The sequence below is a fragment of the Ammodytes marinus genome (genome assembly GCF_949987685.1).
Source record: "Ammodytes marinus genome assembly, chromosome: 21".
In the NCBI taxonomy this organism is placed as follows: Eukaryota; Metazoa; Chordata; class Actinopteri; order Uranoscopiformes; family Ammodytidae; genus Ammodytes; species Ammodytes marinus.
The window spans coordinates 6,469,788-6,491,482 of NC_137225.1; the positions used below are offsets into that span (position 1 = coordinate 6,469,788).

At 39.4% G+C, this 21,695-nt stretch overlaps 2 protein-coding genes across 2 annotated transcripts in view; one reads left to right on the plus strand and one right to left on the minus strand.

The window, feature by feature from the left end:
- waca (WW domain containing adaptor with coiled-coil a) overlaps positions 1-7,973 on the minus strand; it is a 41,582-nt gene extending 33,609 nt beyond the window's left edge. Inside the window, exons 1-3 of the mRNA XM_080049763.1 lie at positions 7,746-7,973; positions 7,508-7,538; positions 6,480-6,672 (exon numbers count right to left, since the gene is read on the minus strand). Of these exons, the coding sequence (XP_079905889.1) occupies positions 6,480-6,672; positions 7,508-7,538; positions 7,746-7,786 (265 nt within the window). The 5' untranslated portion in view covers positions 7,787-7,973. The remainder of the gene's footprint in view (positions 1-6,479; positions 6,673-7,507; positions 7,539-7,745) is intronic.
- Positions 7,974-10,624: 2,651 nt separating this feature from the next.
- mpp7a (MAGUK p55 scaffold protein 7a) overlaps positions 10,625-21,695 on the plus strand; it is a 147,981-nt gene continuing 136,910 nt past the window's right edge. The window contains exon 1 of the mRNA XM_080050158.1: positions 10,625-10,799. The gene's annotated coding sequence lies outside the window, so the exon portion shown is untranslated. The remainder of the gene's footprint in view (positions 10,800-21,695) is intronic.

A 21,695-nucleotide genomic window follows, 5' to 3' on the forward strand; every position in this document is an offset into this window, starting at 1 on the left:
TGGTAATGTTTGTTCAGGCAACGCACTTAATACAAATGATATAATCGTCTTGTCAGGTTCATCTATGACGATAAATGCTCTTTAGACTACAGTTTTTGAATAAATATACAAGGTTTCCTTGATTCATTTCTCAATATTTCTTAGCTCGAACTCTTGTGTTGTGTGTTTTTAAGCATATCATTTCAGATAGTTTTACTAAAATGAGGCACATGTGAAAAAATGTATGTTGGTTGGACTTGCAGATCATTCATCATCATTGATGAACCTGACAAGGAAGATTATATCATTTTGTAACAGTACTTTGCCTAACAACATGGATGCCGACTGGCAGAAGTCTGATGAGCAAGCCGCTGCTGTACTGGTGGCGAAAATAAACGCAACATCTGCTATACGTGGATATTTCGGGTTTCCGGTAGTGCAACATTGAACAGAAATTATTGCTGTGCAAAACTTGGATAGTTAAAGTATAAACTTCGCCTGGCAAAACAATCAATCTCTATGAACATCTGAGACAGCACAGAGAAAACTACGAGGAATTCATGCGAGTGAAGACAAGCCATTTATAGTTAATCTGTCTACAAACGTTACACGCTGATACTCTCACTTGCCACTTTGGGAGGACTGTATTTATTTATTTTCGACAAAAAAAAAATGTATGCATTACATTTTTTAAACTTGTTTTATTTGAAAGCAGTATGCTACATACAAGCTGTATTTTTATAGCTTAAATGCTACATAAATATTGTTATGTACATATAAAATTGAGAAAAACATTTCAAAACAATCAATCTCTTATTTCCATGAAAACAAAGCAAGTAGACTCATAATAGTCCACTATAATCGTAATTGCACAATTTCACCAAAACGTGCAGCACTTTTGCCACCATTCCAACAACTTTTCTGGGGAAAACCCTGAACTGCGTTTTCTTTTTCTCCCACTTGTCTGCTATGCAAGTGTTTAGTGTCAATGTCACCATTTTATTATTACCACAGCTGCTGCAGAATCAGGAGAAATACATGATTTCATTAGCCATTGCCATCAGCAAATTAACAGATGGTATTTATGCAGGTGATAAATAACCGGAGATGGTTTCTATAAGACTACACATATGCCAGCCTCCAATTCAAAATCAGTAATAGGAAGCAAACAACAGAACTCTCACCTGTAGGTGACTATTTAATGAGCTTGCATGGTTTGGCTAACATCTTTGTATTCATCCTTTTTATACCTAACCTCACACAATTAGATATGAGTTGATAATGAGGCGCACAGCTCTAAAGGGCAGCACACACTGGTGGGTGGTGTATGACGTGTGTCAAAAGACACCCATCCATTGTTTTCTATACAAGTCAGTACACTGGAGGCATTTTTATGCCTATCAATGTGTCAGCCACAGCATCAATACATGTTAACGCAGCATTTTGTTGCTCACACAATCTGGCTACAATACTTGACAACTACAACTGTCTGTATGGAATAGGGGTGTGAACATTTACAAAAATGTCTAAACAGTTACACGACTGTAATTAACGCAACTGCATTTCTTTTTAACCGTTTCATATGGCGGGGTACGAACGACTTCTTTGTCATCACGATTTTATTGAATTTTCCTAAATGGTTATGATTTACTAACCGATTACAGGTGTACACAGTACACACCCCTAGTATGTAATGTCACTGATGCATTTAAGAAAGTTTCTCAAATATGCTTTGAAGTCAAACATTCACCTTAAAACTCCTGATACGCCTCAATCGACTAACGGTGGTTTCTAACAGGACGAGGAAACCGACAATAAACCTTCTCAAAAAGCCTCGTATTAGAGAGTCATTAATACTGGTGTGTGGACCCTCACTACTTTGCAAGCCTTCTTCTTGGGGCGCACTCACATTTGGCCCGGTTGATCCGTGATGTGCTTAAGCGCGGCTGTCCCCACCCATGCACCCCTGCTGGCCGTGCACGGCGTGCACTCACAATCTTCAAAAGATCTGTGCTTAGGTAGAATTGCTTCTTGTGTGCAGGGTTCGACATAACGTATAGCCCGATGGCCCGGGGCCAGTAAAATCATATGCAGGGAAAGTTGATTGGCCAGTCACTGGCCCGGGCGGGGCTGTGAAAGATACTGAATCACAGTTCAGTATCTTTTTGTAGACTACATCATGGTTCATTGAAATGCGCGTTGAGAGTCGGAATGAAAGCAGTGTTTATTTAAGACTCAATATAATAAACCTAATATAAAATATATTTGTTTAATGAAAGGCCAGTGGACAACCGATGCGTGGGCGTTTTGACAGGCGGAGCAACAAGCGGGTGCACTCTCGCTCCGTTGGCAGAGCTGCCTACCGTCCGCCTGCGAGTCGACAAATCAATCAACTTGCTTTGCCCCCTTTCTTTCTTCCAACAGCAGAGGTTGAGGTGCAGAAAAGGATAACTGCACTTTTTCCTTTATCTGCCGCCGTAATGTTGCAGTATTTGCATCCAAGCCCCAATGGTAATACAAATGAGAGGCTTTATTTAAACGCTGTGAATGCGTCTCCGGTGATTGTGTCGGTTGTAGATAGAAACGAACGGAGGGACTCCGCTCACTCTACAGTTCCTATAGTCGCGCAGTTTGGCACTGTGTTTTCAGGCTCGAGACATTCAATCAGATCGCGGAAGTCTTTCCCATTGAAATCGCTAACGGGGAGAATTAACGGCTTGCCATAAATATCCCCGGTTATTATTTTAGCAACAATCCACGCGGCGGCTCACTCGCTGGCGAGATCACACGGTGAAACGTTGCTGTGATCGGACGAAGGCATTGTGTGTTTCTAAGGTGATTTAACGTCATAGTCTTAGACGAGCGTTTAACTTATGCTGCATATTTTGCACTGCATTATTTTTTATCAATAGTTTGAAAAAATGGTCCCACACCGGACTCTTATGTGAAGCTGACACTTCTTGGAGAAGTGACACTCCTGCAGCGCGCTCACGACCAGACGTGAACTCGTACACGGTGAAATCTCCCATTAAAAAAAACGGCATAACCCACTGATTTTCGGATTTCTATTCTATTTTTAAAGTCAACTTGAGCGCAAGTGGAAAACTGGCCATTCGGTCGACACATTCATATCCCTAATGCATATAGAGAAAGTAATAAAAACAGCCTACCACACCACAAAGAATGATCAGACCTTCATCTCTTATTTTTTTTTTATGTTTGAACATGAATTCTGCAGGTGAACTATTCATTTAACTGCCCAAATTCAAGAATAAAAACAATCATCAAACTACTGGACTTTAAAATACTGGCCCACTCTTTCAACATACTTTCAGTTGTAGGCTTCAAATTCAATATGTTTGCCTGGTTTTATATTATGTGTATGAGCAATATCAACATTTCATATTACCTAAAATAAAAATAACCAAATCTAAAGGGTTTAGATATGGTTATTTTTCTAATACAGGTATTAAAATTATTGACACTAAATTATGAAGAAAAAAAAGTGTGTGCAGGGCCAGTGAAAATATACAAGGGGCCAGTAAAACTCGGATCCACTGGCCCGGCGGGCCAGTAGGAAAAAAAAGTTATGTTGAACCCTGGTGTGTATGTCATCTTGTCTTAATACGCACGGGTTTGTTTTTGAATATTTTAATCCGGCAAAATTTGGCAGAAGCAAATCTCTCCCAACCGCGCCAGGGCCGAGGAAGTGTACCATGCTTGAGCCAGTATGGAGCACTCACACTGGTCAAACAAACTAGACTTTAGTCGTCAATCTTGCTTGGGCAGGGAACAACTGCCTAGTATGAGTGCAGTATGCTAGCACTAAACAAACCTAAAGGATCAAAACCATTTTGAATATGAAATAAAACTGATGTTTTAAACAACTCAAAATAGAAAGATTCAGTAAAAATCTGTAATCACATTTCAGCCAGTAATGCAGAAATGTTTTTTTTTGTGGCAGCAAATAATGTTCACAACCTGGAAATGAGGTGAGCAGCTTTGGTCAACATCAGCTGATAAGCTTAACTGTTCTAAGCTGCAATTTGGCACAACACCTCAATGGGGTCAATATCGTACATATTTGAGACAAAAAGGCTTGTAAAGTAATAATGACAATTGTTTTATGATAGTTTAAGTATCTAGCTGGCACATATCAAAAGAGTTGTGATTCTGGCCACCTGATCAATTAGTCAAATATTCACTCTCTTTAGTTTTGTTTATGTCTTCACCAAGTCCCGAGAAAAAATTAGCTCCGTATTTAGCAACTAAATGCTCCATTATGCTCACTAGCCAGTTGCTGATGTTGTTTGGTCTAGCGCAGGTAGAGAACCTTGGGTTTGTCAGACCTTTGTATGTGAGAACAGCTGCGTTCTGCAGCAGGAAACAGGGCTGGTGGACGTAGTGAGGGCAACGTTTCGGGCTAGAAAACCAAAACAAAGAGCTCGAGATGCAAACATGCTCCTTAGAGCTAAGGGGGACAATTCTACAGGTTCATCACTACAAGAAGTGTAGTTTTCCAACCTGCTCACATTTGTGATTCTTTTAAATAAGACTATAAATCTAGGAAGATGATGAATACATTCTAAGATGAAAGAATATATTTGTATCAAAATATTGGAAATGGTCTTCTAAGGTGTCTTCTGTGTGTTTGCACACATACAATTGATATAGAAAACAATGTTTAAGCCCATAGTCTCCTTTTATTTAGAAGCCCTTAATGATTTATGTACATCATGTTATAATTATGTTAAAGACAACTTTTGCTGTTTTGACCCACATAAAACAAAGTAGATTAATCTAAATCTTATTTTACTTATAACCACTTTTGTATAATAACCTCCTGACCTGCAATGCAATGAAAATGCAGGCTGATGTTTGGTGCCTAAACTAAAACACTCAGTTTAAATGCAACTGACTACATTATACCGCTTATTGGCTTCACAGCAGAATACTGCTGAAATAATTAAAGCTCTTTCTTTGGTATCAGTTTGTTAACAGACAGAAGTGTCAATGTCTAAGGCCTTAGACACAAGTTCATATCTCAAAATAAAATGCAACACTGTCTCTTCAAATCCAAACAAAAATACTCAGGGTCATACATCAACTCCTGTTCTACAAGGTAACCCCACACAATGGCAACATCTTTACCAAGCCTTACTGGTAGCAAGGGAAACTATTTAATTGATTCTTGATTAAATAGCCATCTTGTTGACTGCTGCTACAGTTCAATGATTTGATCCTAAACAAGCTGGGATACCTACTGCTTTATATCAGAAATAAGCATAAACCAGGCCGTATTCATGATGGAAGGTAGAGAAAGAAACGTATCACAGAGCTGAAGGGTTTCAGTGTTTGAGTTTGGCCTCTTAGGCCCTGTTCTCACGGTGAAAACGTGACAGTTTTCCCGTTTTTGGTTTAAAAAAAAACCCCGTTCAGACACAATTTATCTGACATCTTCACTCGTACACATGTTTTCAGAGGAAACGGGACGAAATCGCTGTAGTAAGCATGCCATGCCAGCAGTTGGCGGTACAAGGTAGTAGTAGATAGCTTTTCCGGTACAATTTGATGCATAAAACCTTACTGTAACTGAAAATTAATGCCACTAACGTTCATAAAGCGGTTGGTGTAAGCTTGGGGTTACAAGTATTGTAAATGACAAGCTTTCTGTCCTCTTATTTCACCCATTGAACTCGTGAAAACAGAAGACATGCTGGTAGTGAAGGGGCTTTGTGAGCGGCTATCTTTCCTGTTAGGCGTACTTCAAAATAAAAGTCAACTCACGTTTGTCCAGTGAAATGCTATTAATGTTTAGCTAGTGACATGCTTTTACTGTGAAGCCATAGCCTTAATGCTCCTTTTGTTGAACAGTAACTTAACCGCTGCGAACTATGGATAGTTTTTTAATGTAGAGAGAGCCGTGTCCCTGGCATATAGAAGCTACACACGTTTATTTTGCTAGAAAAACCGGCAGAGCACAAATCTTTCCCCAGACAAAGTGGCGGTTGCATGGTATCAATAACTTACTAATAGACTATAGACTAAATTGGCGAGTGTTATATTTGAGCCCTGCACGACACTCTCCGCTGATCACAGTGATGGTGCCGCGGAGACACCGTGCATGTTATGTTGTCTGCTAACTTTATAACTTGCGTCGCGTGTGGGTATTTTGACAGCAAATGTTATAGACTATGCATACGTGAAGTGGAGCCGTGACGTCAGCGTTATCAGGGGAAATGGTTTCGGTGTTTACAAGAAACCAAAACCGTTGTGTTTTCCAAAAAATCCTCCCTGGGAGTAAATCTCAAAAACTTGCGGTTTCATGCCTGCGTTTGCTGTTTTCATGTACATGATATAGTGCAACCGCGGGAATTTTACCGCGTTTGCACCGTTTCGTGTTGCCGTGAGAACAGGGCCTTAATTGACAGCATTGTCTGCCAATTATTACACATTTCTAATCCAAACCAATGTCTTCCTCAATAACCGCTGCGTCTCACCTCCATCCCTGTCTCTGGCCCGGTGTGTGTGGACAGCCTTTCCTCTGCCGTGGCCTGTGTTGTCTGTGTGTTTGCTTTCGGGGCTATCAGACCTCTTGAGCATTTTGCAGGGAGGGGTGACATCTGAGGAGTCCCGCATCTTTTCATGTCTGTGGTCCCCTCCCGGATGGCTCTTGGATGAGTATTTGAGAGTCTGTGGGCACAAATCAAAAACCTTTCTACAATCTAGCATCTTGTGTGTGCAATGATTTATTTTAATCTTCTTCACAAGGTATCACACCAGCCAGTAATACACTGTTGTTTCACACCGAGTTTGGCCGTTGGAAACAATACAACATCAGTCTGCTTGTGTACCAGAGTCTATTTTTTATATTTCAGGGATGTGCAGAGCTTAGCAGCCAATGATTTAAGATTTAAGATAGCATATATATCTGGCAATTCTTTCTAATGCAACATTACTATGTAGCCATATAAGCTAGGCTAGTGTGGCAACAATGTTTCTAAGAATACTGACACATTTGAAATTTGAAAAATTCTGATAATTAAGAAGTAAACAGAACATTTCATGTACTTGTATTAGCCTTCGTAACGGCATAGTAGCTATATTTTCAGTTTAATTGTTAATACATTACTTTGTAGGATATATTTTGAGCACTTTGGTGTTTGGAGAGTTTAGCTAGCTATATCCCTAAAATGACAGATTGCGGTCAGGCCCTAATCGGACTTGCTAGCAAGCAAAGCTAACAGTTACATGCTAACACTAGCTTCGAGCTGCAATAAAACTCGCCTTTGCCTTTTCCCAAACAGCCCAACTCGACGAATATACTCGACCTTTATCATCGTCGCCTGAAAACATTAACGTTAAGAAATGTTTTGAGCGCACATACTGCATTTTCGAACGGACCAATTTACTTTTCACGTTATTTTCCGCACCAACTCGGGCCTGTTGTGCTCTCCAGAAGCCTGCGCTAGAGTGTCCATTTTAATCTTATTTGCTGCTAGCAGGCTAACGGTAAGCTAACAAGTACCTGATATGGCTGAGAGTCTCTTCGGTCGCACCTGTAAAAAAGAAAAGAAAAACTGTTGTTAATATCAAGCTTCAAATGTCATCGTAGATAAACAGTTACAAGAAAAAGTGCTGCAACAGCTGAGCATACAAGTTGCCAGACACTTATTTTGGTTTCAATAAAAATGGCGGATTGTCAAAGCGTAGCTACGAGGGGGAGAGGAAAATCGTAATAAGAAGCGATAAAAAAAGATGTTTACCCATCGCCGAGTCTCGGTTGTTTCCTTGCATACATTACCATCAATGCCGTGTTAGTGTGTTTGGAGTGGGGTGTGAAAGACTGACAACGGTGCTATGTTTTTTTTCTTGTTGATTCAGCGACCTGAAATAGTCAATTATTTCAGCCTAGCTTATGGGTATTTCAATGTTCTAGGCAGCGCAGGTCTAAAGAGCGCCCTCACTCAGTCCATCTCTCACTCCAGCGCTCACAGCCGAGTGTCTCTATCTGCCGAGCAAATGCAGCACAGCAGTGGAGCTGCGCGCTGGGGTTGCCAGATATTACACGTCCACCAGTATGGGAAAGCGCTTATTAGTCAACAGTACGTGCAATGCAATCATATTATGTCTTGTAGCCTAGTGCATTTTCGTAGCCTACATGTTTGTATAGCCTATATTGTTTTTGTCAGACTACTAGGCATAGGCTACTGTTTACAAGAACATATGCTACTGGCACATTTGCTAGTCTCAAATACGCAGTTTTCTTTTTGTAACACACGACATTTTGGAGAGGTTCCAATATGAAAACTTCGGCTACTCTTATGCTGTCAACGGTATGTTTTGCCAATGGTGCTTCTGAAAAAATTGAAGTAGACCTACGCTGAAAAATAAACATCGAATACGATTGACAAATGTGGGTATTGTACCAAACTGGCAACCTTGACTGCACATTCTCCACACTCCCCTTTCCTATTATGTATGGCAACATCCGGGACACACAATGGCTGGAGTTGAGCAGTCTGAAAAACTTGTAACCCTTTTTTCTTTGTGCTCTTGCATGGAAATAAAATCAATTTCTATTCGCGATTGCATTATTTTACTATCAGAATAAACTATGCATTTGCAATCAAAGGATGTAGGCTATATTCAATATTTCACAATCCCTGACAAACCTGCATTGAGTAGGCCTAGTGACTTGTTCTCTCCTGACATCTAGTGGTGACACTGTGGTATCGCAGGAAAGGTTTCTCCATAGTGATCGAAATCATGGTAAATCCCTACTCCTGTGGTATTGCCCAAGGATTGTACACTTTGTAAGCCAACTACAGTGTATATTTACACCAAAATGCTTGCATTATTAGCCTACTTTAAAAATGTAGGCTATTTCAGTAGGCCTATACCTTGGTTTTAGCCTTAAGATGAAAACAATTCTGCACAGCATAATGGTTAAAATAAACAACCGTAATATTGTTATACAGTATTTTAATATATGCTAACGTGAAAAGCATAGTAGAGTAGGGTACCACAAATGTTTTCTAGGAGTACAATTATAATTTAGCCATACATTCTACACGCAGGCCTTTAAAATGGAACGGTTTGTCTCTTCACATTTCGCGGCTTTGACCGGGTTGCATTAAATGGTTCAGAGTGAGTATCTGTCAGAAGAGGGCTGCTGGGCTACATTGTTTCCCATACAATATATCCCACATCATACCCCAGGCTGAGGACAAAAGAAGCTGCGGTCAGCTTTTTGGCACACAACGCACTTTAATGTGGGGACGAGGGGCACAAAGGGGGCTGCTTCTCTATTGTTTGCACATTTCTGGAACTTGTTCACACGCAGACAGACGGACAAGCACACACATGCACACACAGTTTAATGTGAGTCTGTGCTCATCTTATATAACCTAATGTATGATGGAAAACTGCGTCCATAATATTTCTCAGGATCAATGGTCAACAGGATTAGAGGAGAAACATGTTTCTATAGTATACCTCCAGGACCATTTAAAGACATGTTTTATTTAGGCTATTAATTATTATAAAAAAGAATATTTAGGCAAAACCAACGCACATCTTTTACAAAGTGTCATTTCTGGAATTTGACCACTTGTTGCTTTCTGTCTTAACATGGCCTGTAGGGGGAGGTATCTAACCAATAACAAACCAACCAAACGCAACAAGAGGGATTCCCACTTGCATTAGGCTACCTGAAAAATAAAATAAAATAGCCTGTTATAACTTATAAAATATGATCAAGTTTAATTTCATTGTATCCCAAAAAAAAAAAAAAAAAATCATTGTATCCCAACTATTAGACAAATACAGATGCATGAATTATTGTTCCTCTCACGACAAGGATATACAAACTTAAATAAAAAAAATAAAGAAAGAAAAATGACATTCTACAAAACATAAATTATATATATATCAATGCCAAAAATACGTTTGGATGTCGGTGATGTTACAAGTGGCCGTGGGGAGCAGATACATAGAAGGCGTATTATACATTTGCTAGGCACTCCAACCTGTGTGCAATTACAAATGTAGGCTAAGTTATGTTTAAAATCAGTGTCTGTCTGGGTAGCCTATATAATTAATAAATCATGTTAAATTGACACAGATCTATGCTAATTGATGTTTGAATTAACTGGATTAATTTAAATGAAGGCATGGCATATATAATGTTTTAGAATAAAACAGCGATTTGTAAACTACAGTTCGTTCTGAATATTTTTCATAGGCTATAGGCTATGTCTATAAATCAATTTTCGCAAAGATTGATGCTGTCAAAGTGCGATTGTTTTGTTTTCACCTGTCGCCTGACTGAGGCGTAGCTGATAATTGACAAAGGCACAAGCCAATAACGAGACAGAAGTGACCCACTGAGCACGCCCTGACAGAATACTGACCAATGAACGAGTGGATTGGGCGGGCTTTGGGGCGGGATCCCTGCGTGGTACAGATCTCAGAACAGATTTGCGTTATCGCGCGCACACTCGCGAACCTTGCCTCTACATTTACAAACCGTTTCCAAATCAGCGTCTCGACAGATAACTTTATCCAGCTCAGAGAGCGGAGAGTGGCACGGCCGAGGCGTAACAATTTTGAAAGGTTGTGTTCGTTCAGTAGGCTACATGACTACGGAGAGCGGGGATGACTTGAGGAGGTTTGAAGGAGCAAATCACTGTTATTAGAAAAAGTGGGAAATAAAACAACTGAGGACTTCCGTTTTTTCTCTCTCAAAAGAACCATTGGAGTAGGCTTTACACACCGTGACCACCAAGACACTATTCAACTCCGACCGCCGATGCGAAGTGAGTACTAACATATTGTATCTACTATCTACAGTAGCTAAACACGTATCTTTACAAGTGTCAAGCCGATGAAAACAAGAAGGCGGCTTCAAAGGGAATTTTGGAAAAAAGAATTGTCGAAAATATGGCTATGGCTTCAAGGGGGAGACTGGGCTACAGCCATGGACATATAAAGAACTGCGGTCAAGCCAGCCGACCCATCGAAAGCGACAGTCAAGCCAGCCGACCCAAGTTTTTGCTGTACCTGTTTGTACTAGCCATTACGGTAATAGCGCCACAGAACTAGTTTCAAAATAAAAGCATAGTTTGTGCATTTGTCTGGTACATAACAGAAGACAGTAAATAAAAGCAAATACTATCAAAGGAAATGTACAGACGTTGTGATATGTACTTTCAAAATAAAAGCCCAACTAATTGACAAATGTAAGCTTATGTCCATATTCAAAATAAATGCATTTGTCTGGTAGATAACAGAAGACAGTAAATAAAAGCAAATACTATCAAAGGAAATGTACGGACGTTGTGATATGTACTTTCAAAATAAAAGCCCAACTAATTGACAAATGTAAGCTTATGTCCATATGTTTTTTAATGTATATTTAAAAGGAAACGCCTTGTTATCGCAGACTAATTCCAAATCAGGTTTATAGTACACAACCCCAAAGTGTGACCCAGTAAGTTTCAAGACCTTCTCATGTGTAGTTTCAAAATAAAAGCCCACTAGAAATTGAAAATATGAGACAAATTAGATATTATTTTGGATTCAATTTTAAAAAAAATGCCCTGTTATGCCAGAGTCATTCCACTGCAGGGTCATAGTTCACGACCCCATGAGGCCACACAAGAAGTTTCAGGACATTCTGATGTGTAGTTTCAAAATAAAAGATATTGAAAATATGAGAGAAATTAGATATGATTTTGGATTCAATTTAAAAAAAAATGCCCTGTTATGCCAGAGTCATTCCACTGCAGGGTCATAGTTCACAACCCCATGAGGTCACTCAAGAAATCTCAGGACATTCTGATGTGTAGTTTCAAAATAAAAGATATTGAAAATATGAGAGAAATTAGATATGATTTTGGATTCAATTTAAAAAAAAATGCCCTGTTATGCCAGAGTCATTCCACTGCAGGGTCATAGTTCACAACCCCATGAGGTCACACAAGAAATCTCAGGACATTCTGATGTGTACTTTCAGAATAAAAGCCCACTAGATATTGAAAATATGAGACAAATTAGATATGATTTTGGATTCAATTTAAAAAAAAATGCCCTGTTATGCCAGAGTCATTCCACTGCAGCGTCATAGTTCACGACCCCATGACGCCACACAAGAAGTTTCAGGACATTCTGATGTGTAGTTTCAAAATAAAAGATATTGAAAATATGAGAGAAATTAGATATGATTTTGGATTCAATTTAAAAAAAAATGCCCTGTTATGCCAGAGTCATTCCACTGCAGGGTCATAGTTCACGACCCCATGACGCCACACAAGAAGTTTCAGGACATTCTGATGTGTAGTTTCAAAATAAAAGATATTGAAAATATGAGAGAAATTAGATATGATTTTGGATTCAATTTAAAAAAAAATGCCCTGTTATGCCAGAGTCATTCCACTGCAGGGTCATAGTTCACAACCCCATGAGGTCACACAAGAAGTTTCAGGACATTCTGATGTGTACTTTCAGAATAAAAGCCCACTAGATATTGAAAATATGAGAGAAATTAGATATGATTTTGGATTCAATTTAAAAAAAAATGCCCTGTTATGCCAGAGTCATTCCACTGCAGCGTCATAGTTCACGACCCCATGAGGCCACACAAGAAGTTTCAGGACATTCTGATGTGTAGTTTCAAAATAAAAGATATTGAAAATATGAGAGAAATTAGATATGATTTTGGATTCAATTTAAAAAAAAATGCCCTGTTATGCCAGAGTCATTCCACTGCAGGGTCATAGTTCACAACCCCATGAGGTCACTCAAGAAATCTCAGGACATTCTGATGTGTAGTTTCAAAATAAAAGATATTGAAAATATGAGAGAAATTAGATATGATTTTGGATTCAATTTAAAAAAAAATGCCCTGTTATGCCAGAGTCATTCCACTGCAGGGTCATAGTTCACAACCCCATGAGGTCACACAAGAAATCTCAGGACATTCTGATGTGTACTTTCAGAATAAAAGCCCACTAGATATTGAAAATATGAGACAAATTAGATATGATTTTGGATTCAATTTAAAAAAAAATGCCCTGTTATGCCAGAGTCATTCCACTGCAGGGTCATAGTTCACGACCCCATGAGGCCACACAAGAAGTTTCAGGACATTCTGATGTGTAGTTTCAAAATAAAAGATATTGAAAATATGAGAGAAATTAGATATGATTTTGGATTCAATTTAAAAAAAAATGCCCTGTTATGCCAGAGTCATTCCACTGCAGGGTCATAGTTCACAACCCCATGAGGTCACTCAAGAAATCTCAGGACATTCTGATGTGTAGTTTCAAAATAAAAGATATTGAAAATATGAGAGAAATTAGATATGATTTTGGATTCAATTTTTTAAAAAATGCCCTGTTATGCCAGAGTCATTCCACTGCAGGGTCATAGTTCACGACCCCATGAGGCCACAAAAGAAGTTTCAGGACATTCTGAAGTGTACTTTCAGAATAAAAGCCCACTAGATATTGAAAATATGAGAGAAATTAGATAGGATTTTGGATTCAATTAAAAAAAAAATGCCCTGTTATGCCAGAGTCATTCCACTGCAGCGTCATAGTTCACGACCCCATGAGGCCACACAAGAAGTTTTAGGACATTCTGATGTGTAGTTTCAAAATAAAAGATATTGAAAATATGAGAGAAATTAGATATGATTTTGGATTCAATTTAAAAAAAAATGCCCTGTTATGCCAGAGTCATTCCACTGCAGGGTCATAGTTCACAACCCCATGAGGTCACACAAGAAATCTCAGGACATTCTGATGTGTACTTTCAGAATAAAAGCCCACTAGATATTGAAAATATGAGACAAATTAGATATGATTTTGGATTCAATTTAAAAAAAAATGCCCTGTTATGCCAGAGTCATTCCACTGCAGGGTCATAGTTCACGACCCCATGAGGCCACACAAGAAGTTTCAGGACATTCTGATGTGTAGTTTCAAAATAAAAGATATTGAAAATATGAGAGAAATTAGATATGATTTTGGATTCAATTTAAAAAAAAATGCCCTGTTATGCCAGAGTCATTCCACTGCAGGGTCATAGTTCACAACCCCATGAGGTCACTCAAGAAATCTCAGGACATTCTGATGTGTAGTTTCAAAATAAAAGATATTGAAAATATGAGAGAAATTAGATATGATTTTGGATTCAATTTTTTAAAAAATGCCCTGTTATGCCAGAGTCATTCCACTGCAGGGTCATAGTTCACGACCCCATGAGGCCACAAAAGAAGTTTCAGGACATTCTGAAGTGTACTTTCAGAATAAAAGCCCACTAGATATTGAAAATATGAGAGAAATTAGATAGGATTTTGGATTCAATTAAAAAAAAAATGCCCTGTTATGCCAGAGTCATTCCACTGCAGCGTCATAGTTCACGACCCCATGAGGCCACACAAGAAGTTTTAGGACATTCTGATGTGTAGTTTCAAAATAAAAGATATTGAAAATATGAGACAAATTAGATAGGATTTTGGATTCAATTTAAAAAAAAATGCCCTGTTATGCCAGAGTCATTCCACTGCAGGGTCATAGTTCACGACCCCATGAGGCCACACAAGAAGTTTCAGGACATTCTGATGTGTAGTTTCAAAATAAAAGCCCACTAGATATTGAAAATATGAGTGACATTACATATGATTTTGGATTCAATTTTAAAAAAAATGCCCTGTTATGCCAGAGTCATTCCACTGCAGCGTCATAGTTCACGACCCCATGAGGCCACACAAGATTATTATATTTAATTTAAAATTGCAACGCTTATATTGTTAGAACACTTTTGTAAAATAAATACATTGTGGGTATTTAACAGACATGTGTATGTATGCGAGTATGTATGAGAGTATGTATGAAAAAATAAAAATTTACAAAGTTAATTTAATAAAAAACTATTACATTATCCATCGAAGTAGAATACTCAAGTACTGTAGCAGAGTTGATGAAGATGAAGACCCTATACCGCTGCCAAGCCTGTCAGTGGTGGAACTCCTGGTGGGGTGAAATGGTTTCTGCAAATATGGTGTTGGCCTCTAGAGTAATGGAGTTTCGGTGACCCCGAACCTTTTCTTACTCATCAAAATTAGGATTCCTATACTTGCAAGACCATATAAGTAATCCACTGTGATCCTACAAAGAGAAAAGCATTAACATATTTAAACCAGAAGAAACGTGAACAGCAATGAAGCCCACGTGCTGGAACAAGAGGGCCGAAAGTGAAAAATGGGAAATCAAAGAGGAAGAACCATTCTTAATAATACATAGAAAATATTGTACATAATAAATCTTTACATGGAGAGGGTTTAAAAAATATATACTCTAGAATGTCCTGAAACTTCTTGTGTGGCCTCATGGGGTCGTGAACTATGACCCTGCAGTGGAATGACTCTGGCATAACAGGGCATTTTTTTAAAAATTGAATCCAAAATCATATCTAATGTCACTCATATTTTCAATATCTAGTGGGCTTTTATTTTGAAACTACACATCAGAATGTCCTGAAACTTCTTGTGTGGCGTCATGGGGTCATGAACTATGACCCTGCAGTGGAATGACTCTGGCATAACAGGGCATTTTTTTTTAAATTGAATCCAAAATCATATCTAATGTCACTCATATTTTCAATATCTAGTGGGCTTTTATTTTGAAACTACAGATCAGAATGTCCTGAAACTTCTTGTGTGGCCTCATGGGGTCGTGAACTATGACGCTGCAGTGGAATGACTCTGGCATAACAGGGCATTTTTTTTTAAATTGAATCCAAAATCATATCTAATTTCTCTCATATTTTCAATATCTAGTGGGCTTTTATTCTGAAAGTACACATCAGAATGTCCTGAAACTTCTTGTGTGGCCTCATGGGGTCATGAACTATGACCCTGCAGTGGAATGACTCTGGCATAACAGGGCATTTTTTTTAAAATTGAATCCAAAATCATATCTAATTTGTCTCATATTTTCAATATCTAGTGGGCTTTTATTCTGAAAGTACACATCAGAATGTCCTGAAACTTCTTGTGTGGCCTCATGGGGTCATGAACTATGACCCTGCAGTGGAATGACTCTGGCATAACAGGGCATTTTTTTTTAAATTGAATCCAAAATCATATCTAATTTGTCTCATATTTTCAATATCTAGTGGGCTTTTATTCTGAAAGTACACATCAGAATGTCCTGAGATTTCTTGAGTGACCTCATGGGGTTGTGAACTATGACCCTGCAGTGGAATGACTCTGGCATAACAGGGCATTTTTTTTTAAATTGAATCCAAAATCATATCTAATTTCTCTCATATTTTCAATATCTTTTATTTTGAAACTACACATCAGAATGTCCTGAAACTTCTTGTGTGGCGTCATGGGGTCGTGAACTATGACCCTGCAGTGGAATGACTCTGGCATAACAGGGCATTTTTTTTTAAATTGAATCCAAAATCATATCTAATTTCTCTCATATTTTCAATATCTAGTGGGCTTTTATTCTGAAAGTACACATCAGAATGTCCTGAAACTTCTTGTGTGGCCTCATGGGGTCATGAACTATGACCCTGCAGTGGAATGACTCTGGCATAACAGGGCATTTTTTTTTAAATTGAATCCAAAATCATATCTAATTTGTCTCATATTTTCAATATCTAGTGGGCTTTTATTCTGAAAGTACACATCAGAATGTCCTGAAACTTCTTGTGTGGCCTCATGGGGTCATGAACTATGACCCTGCAGTGGAATGACTCTGGCATAACAGGGCATTTTTTTTTAAATTGAATCCAAAATCATATCTAATTTGTCTCATATTTTCAATATCTAGTGGGCTTTTATTCTGAAAGTACACATCAGAATGTCCTGAGATTTCTTGAGTGACCTCATGGGGTTGTGAACTATGACCCTGCAGTGGAATGACTCTGGCATAACAGGGCATTTTTTTTTAAATTGAATCCAAAATCATATCTAATTTCTCTCATATTTTCAATATCTTTTATTTTGAAACTACACATCAGAATGTCCTGAAACTTCTTGTGTGGCGTCATGGGGTCGTGAACTATGACCCTGCAGTGGAATGACTCTGGCATAACAGGGCATTTTTTTTTTAAATTGAATCCAAAATCCTATCTAATTTCTCTCATATTTTCAATATCTAGTGGGCTTTTATTCTGAAAGTACACATCAGAATGTCCTGAGATTTCTTGAGTGACCTCATGGGGTTGTGAACTATGACCCTGCAGTGGAATGACTCTGGCATAACAGGGCATTTTTTTTTAAATTGAATCCAAAATCCTATCTAATTTGTCTCATATTTTCAATATCTAGTGGGCTTTTATTCTGAAAGTACACATCAGAATGTCCTGAACCTTCTTGTGTGGCCTCATGGGGTCGTGAACTATGACGCTGCAGTGGAATGACTCTGGCATAACAGGGCATTTTTTTTTAAATTGAATCCAAAATCATATCTTATGTCACTCATATTTTCAATATCTAGTGGGCTTTTATTTTGAAACTACAGATCAGAATGTCCCGAAACTTCTTGTGTGGCCTCATGGGGTCGTGAACTATGACGCTGCAGTGGAATGACTCTGGCATAACAGGGCATTTTTTTTTAAATTGAATCCAAAATCCTATCTAATTTGTCTCATATTTTCAATATCTAGTGGGCTTTTATTCTGAAAGTACACATCAGAATGTCCTGAACCTTCTTGTGTGGCCTCATGGGGTCGTGAACTATGACCCTGCAGTGGAATGACTCTGGCATAACAGGGCATTTTTTTTAAAATTGAATCCAAAATCATATCTAATTTGTCTCATATTTTCAATTTCTAGTGGGCTTTTATTTTGAAACTACACATGAGAAGGTCTTGAAACTTACTGGGTCACACTTTGGGGTTGTGTACTATAAACCTGATTTGGAATTAGTCTGCGATAACAAGGCGTTTCCTTTTAAATATACATTAAAAAACATATGGACATAAGCTTACATTTGTCAATTAGTTGGGCTTTTATTTTGAAAGTACATATCACAACGTCCGTACATTTCCTTTGATAGTATTTGCTTTTATTTACTGTCTTCTGTTATCTACCAGACAAATGCATTTATTTTGAATATGGACATAAGCTTACATTTGTCAATTAGTTGGGCTTTTATTTTGAAAGTACATATCACAACGTCTGTACATTTCCTTTGATAGTATTTGCTTTTATTTACTGTCTTCTGTTATGTACCAGACAAATGCACAAACTATGCTTTTATTTTGAAACTAGTTCTGTGGCGCTATTACCGTAATGGCTAGTACAAACAGGTACAGCAAAAACTTGGGTCGGCTGGCTTGACTGTCGCTTTCGATGGGTCGGCTGGCTTGACCGCAGTTATAAAGAAGGCTACAGAGCCTACACAGGATATAGCTGTACTACTATTTACAACTCACCCAATGACAGAGCTTCGCTATTAGGCTACTACACTTGGCTGGTGTGGCACTTGGGGAGTACTGAAGTGTTGTTGCGATGTGATATTAAAGTAACCGTGTGGGAGCACATACAAAATTAGTTTACTGAACAGAAAAAACTGACCACACGGTTTATCTTTAAACGTAGGCTATGCGTACCTAATTTTCTTATTCATCTAGGCTACTCATTTAGCCTACTCAAATGACTGTCGTGGTGGTGCTTTTGTGTTTCAAATACATTTCACTTGACATCTTCTCCCCGTTCGCGTACAGGACAGTGATAATGTAGCTCTAGTACAGAGGAATAATGATAATGTAAATGACAAGCTTTTGCAGAGTAAATTACAGCATGTATAGCCTAGTAGTTTACCACACACCTTATCCTAGAGGGAACGCTAACATTTAAATAAACAAAACATTATGACACAATTCCCTCGTGACTCTACCAACCCTCGACTTTCACTAAACACACACGCGCGCACAACCTATACTCTCCAGGAAGCCCAGTGTGGCGTGTAGCAGGAGGCTAACGAGGAGCACACTGAGACCTTTTTTCTTATTTTTTTTGTTGCATACTGAGCCCTTGTGCCCTGAAGAGTCGAGTGTGGTGACACGGAGCTCGTCTCTGGCTGTCAGCGCCAGTGACAAGCCTCTGTGCTGCCCGCCTGCCCACATCATGGGGAGAATCAGCACTTGGCCTGCTTCCATCACCTCACAACTCAGCCATTTGTTTTGCATACTTTGAATTTGTGTATATTTTAATGACAGGGAGCACTGTGGAGCCTATTTCTCTGTCATATACACCATTCTTTGTTGAGTGCGTGCCACAATGTGAAGAAGCCACTGTCGCCACAACACGGTAAAGACCCTTGTTCACATTCAACATAAAAATGCTTCATAACCCCCTTAAGACCACAATATCATCTGTTATGTGATGTGGTGGAACTGTTCAAAGGGAACCAAGATGGGCCTGTAGCAATTCCTTGAAAATGGAAACGCCAGTATTGTTTTTGCATTCCACTCTTGTCATTCTGTTCCCCTCAAAATAGTCTTCAGTATTCTTCTTGAATGCACATTTCACACAATAAGCATGCAGACTCATTTGACAAAAGTGCAGTGCTTGATGTTGTAGTAGTAGGTGCTGCAGAGAAAAGCGAGGTCAGATGTAAACTTGTACCTATGGTTAAAGAAGCTTATTTTTATTTGTATTTACAAGTGGATTGATTTAACCAGGAAACTGCACTTTGCATATTGCCTTTTTAAATAAAACGTTTCTGAAGCTTCATTACTTTGAATACCCACACTTTTTGTTGCCAAGGCACATTGTCTGCATCATATGTCAAGGTTGTTTCTTGGTGTCTTCTGCTCTGTGCTGGTCTTTGGTCTCAAACAGAAAGGAGACGGTAAGAGGACGACCTTTCCCTTGAATGCCGCTGAAGGCTCTAGAGAGCCCACAACTCCCTGTGTAAACTCAGAAACGTTCACTTTGGCCAACTCCTCTGCTCTCAGTGGGAATAGCCTAGTTCTTTGAAATCTTGCCTATAATCAGTTGTGTGTGTGTGTGTGTGTGTGTGTGTGTGTGTGTGTGTGTGTGTGTGTGTGTGTGTGTGTGTGTGTGTGTGTGTGTGTGTGTGTGTGTGTGTGTGTGTGTGTGTGTGTGTGTGTGTGTGTGTGTGTGTGTGTGTGTGTGTGTGTGTGTGTGTGTGTGTGTGTGTGTGTGTGTGTGTGTGTGTGTGTGTGTGTGTGTGTGTGTGTGTGTGTGTGTGTGTCAGTGTGTGTGTGTGTGTGTCAGTGTGTGTGTGTGTGTGCCAGTGTGTGTGTGTGTGTGCCAGTGTGTGTGTGTGTGCCAGTGTGTGTGTGTGCCAGTGTGCGTGCGCCAGTGTGCGTGCGCCAGTGTGCGTGCGCCAGTGTGTGTGTGCCAGCCAGCCGGGCATAGAGAGACTCAGCAGACTTTGATTAATTTGTATTTCAGTCCGGTTTATTACTCTGGCTTGAACTGTTTATTAGGTCAGCAGCTTCACATAGTGACAAGTGTGTGATGGCTTTATTATGCCCTCGCTGTCTGAAGTCTTAGCATGTACTAACAGACTTTTTAAAGGGATAGTTAGGTTTTTGAAGTGGGGTAGTATGAGGTACTCATGGCTAGTAAGTCTGTCACCTGATAGAGATGGGCTCGATTTTGAGCTCAATAGCTGATTTCAGACTGTTCCGCTGCACTACACAGGCGTGATTTGGTGTTGTGATACATGGCAAAAATACAAGACTGTATGTTTTGCAGCAACTTAAGCAGTGAAACTTAAGTTTGCCTCCTTTGCAACAGTACAAGGCTGACTTCTCCTGCAGCGGCTTCTTCTCTAAATCCCCAAAGTGACTGTGCTTATTGCCATCCCCATAAGGTAAAAGACTAACTATAAGTACTTCATACAACCCCATTTACAACAATAAAAGAACTTTGCCTTCAATTAAGCCACTGAAGGCATGGTACAGGGTGAAAGTGTTGGTAAAAGTTGCAAAGGTTTTTCCACCTGGTAATCATCTTGGCTGGCCCGGCTCGTTTGTGCGACTGCCCCTGACATGAAAACAGATGCTTGTTTCTTGATGTTAGTGCCCACGGTGCTGGAGTGCAAACAGGGGCAGCCGAGGTCAGGGTGGGGTTGGAATCGGATGCAGCGTCTCAGGCTAGACTGGGTGTATGAGGCTTCCCCCGTGTTGGTTGCCTCAACAGGTGACAGCTCGCTGCAGCTCTGCATTGCTCACATTCCCAGGGTTTTGTTCCATGGTTGGGGTCGGTTAAGGGGAGGGATGGGGGTGGGTGTGGGAACTAAAGAATGCTATGTGCGAAAGGCTAGACTCCCATAATTTACCCGAGCAACCTGCTGATTGAGACAAACGCTTCCTGTCATTGCAACAGAACAGCCCGGTGGCCAGTGTTGATGAGAAAGCTGTCGGCAGCCCGTTGCGCTGTTCACGGCCTCGGACAAAGCCCACAGTTGGCTTCCATAACTCCTCGTCAGTAGAAAATGACATTTTCTTGGGGCTTAAAGGGTGGCTAGGATACAGTGGTTTAAGACCCTTAATCCAAACATTAGTTTGGATCGCTATCGGTTTCATTCACAATGGCAGGAAATAGGCTCATATGTGCAGAAGGGCTGTCATTTTAAACTGCTCCCTTTATTTCATGCACCTTGTCTTTTCAGCGATTCCCTAAACACATCCACGGATTATTTACTTTAAAT